At 38.3% G+C, this 11034-nt stretch overlaps 1 protein-coding gene across 1 annotated transcript in view; it reads left to right on the forward strand.

Annotated features, from left to right (window-relative positions):
• Nucleotides 1-8961, forward strand: part of ZRANB1 (zinc finger, RAN-binding domain containing 1) — a 28748-nt gene extending 19787 nt beyond the window's left edge. The window contains 5 exon segments of the mRNA XM_010074298.1: nucleotides 2157-2178; nucleotides 2181-2279; nucleotides 3019-3148; nucleotides 7570-7799; nucleotides 8541-8961. Coding sequence (XP_010072600.1) covers nucleotides 2157-2178; nucleotides 2181-2279; nucleotides 3019-3148; nucleotides 7570-7799; nucleotides 8541-8759 — 700 coding nt within the window. The 3' untranslated portion in view covers nucleotides 8760-8961.
• The last annotated feature ends 2073 nt before the right edge of the window (nucleotides 8962-11034 follow it).

Below are 11034 nucleotides of genomic sequence, written 5' to 3' on the forward strand. Positions count from 1 at the left end.
AGGAATGTCCCTGGCATCACAAGCAGTTCCCCTGAGGCCAGAACAGAAATTTATGATAGATCAGGTTTTGTTCTTTATGGTAACAGAAACAGGCATGGTATCCAAAAACACGCTGCAGACTACTGAGGTTTAAACCAGTCTTTCACAATGTTAGTGTTAACTAACTTACTATTGTGTCTAATGTAACACTCATTATTTAGAGTGTATTAAATCTGGTTAAGCTTTTTAATTCATGTTCTAGACAGAATTTTCATTTTACTCTGAATTTACTTAATTTTTACCCTTAAAGGGAGCACAATTTTTTTTGTAACTGATTCATGTGTTCCTTTCTAGTTGTTTGACTACAGTTGCCTACCTTCAGTCTGGATAATCTTATTTGTTCGTTTGTGATCTGAAAAATTAGTACAAGTCTTTTAGTTAAGTTCTGTTGTACACGGATCATCCTGTACATCCTATACTTGCTGTGTAGATTCTATATTGGCCAAGATACATTTAATTTTGTGGGATAGGATGTGTAGCAGATACGAAGTGACGTCGTCGTTACTGGCTTTCATGATTTTGCTGAAGGAATAGGCTCTTAAATGCAATCACTAGTCTCAACAACAGTATGTTTAAACTTTTGTCTAGTGGAATGGTTCTTCAAAGCCTTCAGAGACACAAAAATGGGTATTTTTATAGTCAGAGACAGAACACTCATGTAACTCATTTGGCCTCATTTTGTTATGTTTGTGTAGATGCTGAACAAAGAAGAATCTTTTTGCTAGACAGTCTAGTGTCTGGTACTCAGAAAAAGCTCCATCGTGAAGTTCCCAGAGGCTCTGGTTTGTGCAGTCTCTTCCACTCATCTTTAAAATGACTACACTTTTTTAGTTTCCTCATTTGTCCCTCTTTGTATCCCACCATTAGGTTTTGATGGAGAATGGGCATATGCCCTATGTTGGCTTTCAGCATTTTTTTTTTTTTGAATGACAGAAGCATTCATGAACTGAAAAGCTCATCTTAAATGAGATCAAAATCTTGAGCCTTCTGTCTACAAGGCACAGAGACATATCAAAATGTCTTACTGACAGGTCTTTTAGACCATGCAGAGGTTTTAGTTTTACTTGGGAAAGCCAGCCTGGTTGGTGACAGCTGTTATAGACACCAAGATTTTAGGATCATTCCATCTTTACTGAAAGCATAGGAAAGGTTTCTCTGACACACACTCACTGTCTGTTAATTTAATCAGATTTTAATTAAATGAGTTCATTTCATTGAGTTTTTTAATAAGCTGGACTTCAGAATGGTTTCTTTGTATTCACAATAAAGACCATTGTTTAAAAGCTGGCTAAACCCGTGTTCCTGATTGGAAGTTGTGGCCTTCCTATAGTGCAGCAATGGGACCGAGTTTAAATTTTTAAAAAGCCAGCATCTGCTTTTCGATGTGTAGGTCATTTTTTCTTTGTACTTGATTAAGAAAGGCGTAAAATATTAGGACTAAACTAGCCTACAAAAATGCCGATTTTAATTTAAACAGAAAAATATTAATCCTCTGACTTTAAAACTTGCAGTGTAAATCAGATTAATCCCGCTTTCTGTATTTGATTCTTATTCATGCTGCTTTATAGCTGTTCTGTATAAGGTGAAATTACCATACTCTTTGACCAAAAAGCAATATAAAACAGATTCTTAACCACAGTCTATTTGAGGTTGATACACAAGTCCTTTGAAGTTAATTGGCTCATGATATGGTCAACAATGGAGAATATCGGTATTGTTTGTATGAGAAGAATGAGCAACTCCTTTTACATGAAACGGAATGTCTTGTGTTTGTTCCCTGCACATCAACACTTAAAAATAAATAAGCCTAAATAAGGCTTTGAAAAAACCTATTGCTACAAGTTTCAGACTAGCCAGGAGGTGTAGGAACTTGCATCTATTACAGCATGTTTGCTGTAGGCATTGCCATCCCGAGTGATTTCTTAAATGAGATGAGCAAATGGAGTCTCCTGAATATTAAAAAAAACAAACCCAAAACCCAGTTTTATTGATGTATGCTCTCTTTCTTCTCCCTTTTATGCAGAGTTGGGATAAAGAATTAAAAGGGTTCAATATTGTTATTGGGTATATGGTGGCTGAGTAAATATTTTTGTCTTTGCCACTCTTTAAAATTTTAGGTTCTATACACGCTGGAAAGAGTAAAAGAATCGTGGTATTCCCAAAGCTTTGGTTTACATTTCTCATTGCGAGAGGAACAGTGGCAGGAAGATTGGGCATTCATACTCTCTCTTGCGAGCCAGGTAAGAAAACTTCTTTATAAGGTGCTTGTTAGAAAGGGTATTTTAATCTTTCTGAAAAGAAATTTCAAAAACTCAGTGTGTTCTTCAGCAATAAGGATTTTCATGTATAAAGGAAAACATTCCTCTTACAGCCAGCAATCTTAAGGTATTACTGGGTAGACTTTTCCTGCCAAGATGGAAAAGTTCATTTAAAATTCCAATTTTTGAGTTTACCATTAAGCAGTACAGTACAAAAAAAGTCTGCTGCTTTTGGTGTCAGAGTGAACTCATAACTCCCCTCCAAAATAAGTTCCTATAACTTCCAACTATAGGAATATTTTTAACTGCTCTTTTAAAGTATAGACATGATTTTGGTGCTATTTTCTTGTGATTTGTCTGGGACGTGCTCTTTTCCTATCATCAAAAGGTATTTACCTGAACCTTTCCTCAGATGAGTGAATTATTTTTAGACTAAACACTATGTAGAGTTTCACTTCTAACCGGGGAATGAAATATGTTAGAATGAATCTGGGCAACAGGAGAAAATGATTACTGACAGATTAAGTTCTTGTGCTAGCTGAAATGTTTTTGCTTATTTCCAACTGATACGTAATAGTCTCCCAGTCTTTCATTTTTTCTGTCAAAGCTACACCACTCTTAAAAGGATTTTCTGTCTCAATTTGGAGGCTGTATTTCAAATTTCCAAGTAGAGAATGATAAATTCTGTTTCAAGCTTTGTCTTTCTTTGTGTTTGGTTCAGCCTGGAGCGAGTTTGGAGCAGACACACATTTTTGTACTTGCACATATTCTTAGAAGACCAATTATAGTTTATGGAGTAAAATATTATAAGAGTTTCCGAGGAGAAACATTAGGATATACCCGCTTTCAAGGTAAGCCTTTAGTTTTTCAAATTCTGTTTTAAAAAAAAGTTCAGCTATAAATCATAAACACAGTTGAAAGGCGAGTGACATTAAGCTACTAGCTGGAAGACAATGGAATTATATTGTAGGTAAGTTTTCATTAGCTATTAAAAAGAACAAAACAATCCCCTCAAAACTTGTGGGTTTTCATTGTATAGTGGGCATGCTGCCTGTAGCCACCGTAAAAACGTGTTTTGACCTCCACTCAACATAATTTATATCAAATATTCCGATTATGAAAACTTACCAAAAGTTGTGTGGTTTGTACTGCTGTAAGACACAAGAGGTTTAATAAATGGAATTTGAAATTCCGTTTGCTTATAGTACTAACGGCTGTAAGCGTTCATTTTAGCAACTAAACTGTGTTTAGCATTTCCTACAGGAGGCTCGTAAAGTTAGGGACGAGGCAGGCAGAAGGTGTTGGAATTAGTGCAGTCCCCTGAGCAGAGCGATGGCAGTGTCTGCTGGATGCTCTTCCAGGACGAAGGGTTACCCCGCAGCACCACTGAGGATGCAATTTGTGAAGCCGCCCGTAAAGCAAGAGGCAAGGGTGTACAAAGAAGGGCAGAGAAATTAAAGTGGGGAGGAGAATGATAAAGTTGAATTTTTTTTTTTTGTGTGGTTGATTAAAAGAGGTGGCAACTTGAAGGTGTGCCGTAGAGGCTGAAAAGGAAGGAATTCTGTTCATAAATGCTCTGTTAGGTGAGGTGTAAGATCAGGTACATTAGTTACCATTACAGAATATTGATCGACTGATAATGTAAATCTCACTTTCTGCAAAAGTGAATTCCATGGTGTAGTTAAAAAGAAATTTTTAACATTTATCAGTGTTTCAGTAATTCACACTTTACAGCAAGTGTGATGTAAATACCGACTTCTTTCTCCAGCAGTGCTGTGGTTTTACATAGCTCGACCAGGCTCTGGTTCTCCTCCTAGTCTTCTGGGCACACAGCCTAGCTATCCTTCAGAAAAATACCAAGATGATTACCTTGCTCAGCCTGGTTTTGTTTAGATGTGTGTTTGTAAATTTCTGAAGATGTGTATTATATTCTGCAGCCGAATACGTGGTTGGGTGACTTTCCTATTTTTTAGGTGCTAACCCTTCAATATTGCCTGTCTACAGGAATAAAATGTAGAAGGGGATTGGGAGCATTGGTACATGTTCGGAAGTAAACAAAACGGATGTGGAAAGAAGTGTTTGATCAGGTGCTGTGGCCAGGTTAGAGGGTGTTAGGGCACTTATTTTGCCCGTGGTTCATCCTCCTGGCCTCAAGTATATCTACTTGGTGAAAACAACTGTAGGGTAGTAATCAATACATACAATTTATTTATAGCTCAGTAAAAACCCTCCAGCAACATCTCTTCTTGTGATTTTAACAAACGTACACCAACTTTGGAAGGTGGGAGACTCATATATAGAACTCCAGGCTGTGGCGTTCATGTTGAAGATGTAACTTATTATAACTATTCAGTTTTCTGAAAATCTGAGAAGCTGTTTGGCTCGTAAGTTTTGAGCAGTGACAAAACTTTATATGAGGAAGTAAAGTACCTTTTTGAAGAGTTGTAAAGTTTTGGTACTCTTTGTAGTGGCATGTTATCTTTTATTTGAGATGATAAAAGGATGGACTGGGAAAGAAATGCTGAAATTGTTTTCTTGCTCTGTGAACCAGGAGGTCACCGGCTGGCTGGGACAGCCTTTTCCTAGGAACGCATTTCCAGGAATTTAGTCAGATATATATTTATGACTTGTGATTTGCTTGCCACAAGCTATATCCATCCCTACATAGAAACAGGCAACATTGGGAACAGGTGAACTTGGGAGTCCTGTGTCAAATTACCTGGAGTTCCTTCTGTCCTTGTCCAGCCACATTTTTGTGGTTAATGCGTGCTGATTAAATGCTAGCAGCACAGCTGAAACCAAACAGCCGTCGGACTCAGAGGGGTATGGGCTGCCAAGTCTCCTGTAAATGGCACAAGAATTGCTGTTCTGCGCTTGTGTGGGAGCCTTGCTTTTAGCACGTGCTCCTTCAGTGAAGCTTTGAGGAGCGCTCGGGCTTCTCTGACTTGTATAGCACCCTGCCTGTGTTTAAGATCATATCGACCAAAAAAAGGAAAAGGAAAGAAAGATTGTGGGTTATGGTAGAGATGGGAAATTAATTTTTTTTTTTTAATTAACATCATGGTTCAGTTTGTAGCACCTTGGAAGGTACTGTAAACCCCCCGTCCACCCCCGAAATCTTCTCCCTGATCACATTTTTTTTTCTCTAGGGACTCCTTGTTCCATCTTGGCATCCTTTCTGTAACTGCTGTGGATCCCAGAACTGACAGCCTCCTTCTTTCCTAGATTGCAATTGATTGTTAATGCTGCTTTAAATATTAAGGCTTCGACAGTGAAAGATCCATTTACTCAGCCTTCACTGTGCTCCTAGTCTAGCTGCATGTATTTAGTGGCATGATATACAGCTTTTAAAATTAATCAGGAAGAAAGATGACTGGCTGAAATTATCATCAGATCAGGTTGGAGAAACTAAATCCTCTGTGGATGGCTTCCAGGATAGGTGTTAGCCCGTGCTCTTTATTTTCCATGGCCTATGTGCATGTCAACTATTTTTACACTACCTTCTCAATTTCTATCAGATTGACTTTTATGAATCTTCAGAGCACTAGATATTCTCCCAGGTGATGCCTGGAATTCCCTTATTGTGGAGCTCGTCACATAATGTTGAGGAGGAAGGGAAAGTGTAACAGAACCTTCTGACTTGGGGCAATTATTAGTAGATAAAATTATATGGAAAAAAAAAAAGTTGCTAGATTTCGACAGAGACATTGTGTTGAGGTAACCAGATTAGTTCCACTCCTGAACAGGTTGTATAGCTGTGCCTGATGCGGGTTGTTGGATGAGATGTGAGCTGCTCGTAGGGATGAGACCCTTTGCTTATCGGTGAGTTCTGTAGCCCCAACAACACTGGATAGTGCTTGGGGCCAAAATCTATCAGTTCAGGGCAACAGGACATGAACTGTCTGTATTGATTAGTAATAAATTAATCTTCCCCAAATCGAGTCCGTTTTGCCCTAACGGTAACTGGTGAGTGATCTCCCTGTCCTTATCTTGACCCATGAGCTTTTTATTGCATTTTCTCCTGTTTTGCTGAGCAGGGGGAGCGAGAGACTTTCTCATCTTTCTTGATTGGTAATTCAAGAATATGGAAAAAAGGGACAAATACTTCCTGGTATCCCCAACAATTTTTGTAACAGTAAAGAAAGATGAGTTCTAAACTTTCCTGGTATCCCCAACAACTTCTGTAACAGTAAAGAAAGATGAGTTCTAAACTTCAGTAAAACCTCCAAACCCACCCCCCCCAGCTCGGAATCTCCATTTTAGCGGTGCTCTGCCATCTCCACGGACGTTGGAGGAGAAGTGAAGTGCCTTGTTTTGCTGCAGCGTCTATTCCTAACTCGCTGGCAGCAGCTGTACTATGAAAGGTTGCTATGCTACGTGTGCGCTTAAGTTGATGCGTGGCTATTTTTAATCTGTCACAAGGTAAGGCATGCTTTTGCTGAAGTTGTCTTGCAGCAGTACACACCAAGAAATTATTTACGTTCCTAGAAGAAAAGAGTTTTGAGTTTTACTCCATTGCACCGCAAGCGAATTTATTTACGTTCTTAGAAGAAAAGAGTTTTACTCCATTGCACCGCAAGCGAATTACTGTATTGCTAAAAATGGTGGGGAAAGAACGTAGAGCTTCCTGTATCTGAGCAAAATAGCTTTTTGGTGGTTGGGTTGGTTTTTTTTTTTTTTTGGAGACTAGATATGCATAATTCATGCGGGTTAATTTATTAATACAATGTTTATGAGAAGTCCCATTGTCTCTGGGATAGGCTGCATGCTTCAGTGCTGAATAACATTTAGTGCAGTACGTTCTTGTAATAATAAGTTTTGTGAGCAGATGGTGGAATTTTTGTTCTGGTAAAAATAGGCATCTGGCTAGCTTTTATGTCTGTGATGCAGAATCTGATTTTTATTTTTTCATTTTATTTTTATTTTTAAGAAGTGTTACCAAACATAAAAGATTGCTTTTCTAACCTTGTTTTTTTGTTCACCGCTATACTATAGATCATAGATGACAGGGGAATGGTAACATGGTATTAGCTGGAACTGTGATGGCTTTTTAAACTTGTACAGTTGCAGAAATACTCGACTAATCTCATGTTAACCCAATAATAATTAGCTATACAGATAAGTGTGACCTGTATTAGTGTAGACCAAACCACGTATGTTTTAAATACTCGTAATTTGCTGTGTTTAGCCAAAAGCAAAAGGTTTGTATCAGAATTCCTCACTGTTGAACACTGTCATTCTGAGTCTTACCCTTTGTTTTAATTTGCTGCAGGTGTATATTTGCCTTTGTTATGGGAACAGAGTTTTTGTTGGAAAAGTCCTATTGCTCTGGGCTACACGAGGGGCCATTTCTCTGCTCTGGTTGCCATGGAGAACGATGGGTATGGCAATCGAGGTGCTGGTGCTAACTTGAACACTGATGATGATATCACTGTTACTTTTCTACCGTTGGTGGACAGCGAGAGGAAATTATTGCACATTCACTTCCTTTCTGCTCAAGAGGTAAGAAAGAGCTGTGGAACTGGGAGCCTTTATTTCTTCTTTAATAACTATGATAAAGGCGGGGAAACACTTCAGTGAAGTGCACACATGGGGGAAGAGTTGGAATATCTGAAGTAGTTGCAAAAAGTGGGCAAGATAGAGTAGAAAAAGTATGGGCTTTAAGTCTAGAGAGGGATATTTTTCAGCATGCTACAACATTTTTTTATGCCTTACAAGAGAAAATATTTCATGTCAAGAACTGCTAGACTCCTAAAAAACAGCCAGAAGGCTCTTCTAGGTTTTATCTCCCTTATATATTGTGCCTACGATAAATAATTAGTTTTTTCAGCACGCTACAACATTTTTTTTATGCCCTACAAGAGAAAATATTTCATGTCAAGAACTGCTAGACTCCTAAAAAACAGCCAGAAGGCTCTTCTAGGTTTTATCTCCCTTATATATTGTGCCTACGATAAATAATTAGTTGCTCACAAATAATTGAAATGTAGGAAGGCAATGTTGGAAATACACATCTGAAAAAATTAGAAGGGAAAAATAACTGGAGAATATTTCTAGAGCCTTCAAATTTTGATTGAAAATTGCTTTTGGAGATTTCCAGCTGTGGTGAAGTAGCTGTCAGCTTAGAAAAGGATCAGCATTACTCCCCTCACCTGTGTATTGCAGAATATCACGGGTGGCTTGCTTAACATTGCTAGTAGTGTTTCAAGCCTCATTCTCAATCTGGTTTTCTCTCCCCCAAAGATAGGTAATGAGGAGCAGCAAGAAAAGCTGCTTCGGGAGTGGCTGGACTGCTGTGTGACGGAAGGAGGGGTTCTCGTTGCGATGCAGAAAAGCTCTCGCAGGCGCAATCATCCGCTGGTCACCCAGATGGTAGAGAAGTGGCTCGATCGCTACCGACAGATCCGCCCTTGTACATCCCTTTCCGATGGCGAGGAAGATGAGGATGATGATGATGAATGATCATGAAGACATAAAAAAAATACCAGTGCAGTGTGTCTGACCCGGAGTTAGCGTTGCGCTCTAGCAGTTGGTTGTGGAACGACCCGATTCTAGGGGGAAACATGCTGTAAAGGATTTTTCTAACCAGCATGGAGAGAGTCTAGAAGCTCATCTGCTGCGTGAAGAGAGCGAAATGGGCTGGACTACAGTTTGTATAAAAACAAAGAAACAAAAAACAGCTAATTTTATTATCAAGACAGAAAAAAAAACCCCCATTTTTCTTTCCGATTGTAAATCTGTCTATAAATGTACCGCATGTGGTTGTGTAAGAGGTTGTGTAATAGGAAAAGTATACCAGCATCTTAATTATTGCAAAGAAATTTTTCAAATAAGGGCACTTACGAAAGCACATGTTAGATGGATATCTCTTCCCTCCAAGATTCCTTTACAGCAGAACCTGGTATTCTACATCACCTTTTAGATACTCTGACACATTTCCGCGAAAGGCCCTTTTCTGTGAAATCTCACTAGTGCCCAGGTCAGATTGTGAGGTTTTTTGTTTGCACAAAATATCCACAGCAAGTCATAAGCAAAAACACATTCATTCTTTTACTAATATTTTAGTTAACTGCTGTGCCCATATAATAAAATCTAAACTCTACAGAACAAACTGGAAGAGAAGCTAAATTTTTAATTGAGTGAAATGAATTTGTTTTCCTGAAAAAGTTTTTTTCTTCTTTTTTTTTTTTTAATTTCTTCTAATAGTTAATAGATTCCTTTCAGTATACGTAAGAATATTTATTCAGAGAAGTGACCTAAAATATAGGGACTTTATTCCAGAGCGTATACTAAATGAAATTGTGTGAAATTTTGAAATTTGAGAACTCGGACATGATTGAGAATTTCCTATTGTCAGAACTCTGTCTTGCTGTGATATGAACTATATATCATTTGATCATTTCTTTCATCAACTTAAACATTGCTGCAAATGAAAAAACACTTTTTTTTTTTTTTTTAAAGGGTTACTCCTCGGTCATTAAATCTAGTGAGAACACACTTGGCAGTTCTAATTAAAAAGAAGAATCTATGCTAAAGTTGTTTTTAAAAGCACTGTGTTATATATTTCTCAGTATGTAAACCTGGGAATTTCTTGCATGTTGATTGATGTGGCCATACTTAAACTTATGTAAGTTCCTAAGATTGTAAGTTCAGAGTATATTCTCCAGTAGAAATTTTATTATATTTGATAACTTTAGCCATGTAACCTATAATGGATAAAGTTTATCTAAAAATCTCATAAACACTAAAGGTTAATGCCAGTTTTTACATATGCAGTGCAATTCAGGTTGTCTTGAAAAGCACTTTTGATGGTGTGGTGGTCGAATTAAGGAATTTTGCAGTAGATGAAATTTGTTAAAATTAGGATTTGGAAAGAAGCCCCATAGCACATATTTTTTATGTTAGTTGAGAGCTATGGAAACCCTGAGGATCTTGCTGCTTTTTTTTTTTTTCTTCCAAATGCTGCTTAGATGGTGTTGAAATGTGCACAACTCCTACAGAAACTTGGTGACGACACCAAAAGTATAGAAATGATGAAGTACTGTAATAACTTAGCCATTTTCCTATCACAGATTCCACTGAGGTTGAATTATGAAATGTCTTCACCTTTTTTTGGCCATTAGATCTCGAATCGGTGCATGCGCAAATTTTCAGGTAAAAGAATGCATGCTTCATGCGATGGACGTACAATTTACTTGAACTAAACAGGCAAACCGTAGATACTACAGAGGTTCTTCACAAGCGTATGGTCCTGTTTCAAGTTTGCTTTCTAAATTGTTTGGGATTTTTTTTTTTTTAAATTTTATTTTGGTCCTTTTTCTTACCTTGCAGTGAAATCTTTTTGCACCTTGTTTAGATGAGGATTTAAAGCTTTTCTGCCAGGGGAAGTGAACGCAGAGTAAGCTGGGGTGGGAATTTCCGTGATCTGAGCTGGTCTGCACCATGTGCTTGGTGGTGTTCATCTGTCGTGGTGTAACCAGTACACTTCTGGAGGTCCTTCTGGTCCAGGACTAAGTACCAGACCGCTGTAAATTCACATCCTAGCTTACCCAGGGCTAGCTTCCCTGCGCAGACCACCACTGGAGAGGGAGAAAGGCTGAGCTCCTGCCTTCGGTAGGTGACTTCAAGGGGTGTGGAAAATGCTGTGCGGAATTTTAACATCCCCCCCCTTTGCTTCCCGCAGTACTGTTCTGTTTAAAGAAGTCAAACTTCCTTGTCACACGGGGAGAATAACCAA

The sequence above is a fragment of the Pterocles gutturalis genome, unplaced genomic scaffold (genome assembly GCF_000699245.1).
Source record: "Pterocles gutturalis isolate BGI_N339 unplaced genomic scaffold, ASM69924v1 scaffold14762, whole genome shotgun sequence".
Taxonomy (NCBI): domain Eukaryota; kingdom Metazoa; phylum Chordata; class Aves; order Pterocliformes; family Pteroclidae; genus Pterocles; species Pterocles gutturalis.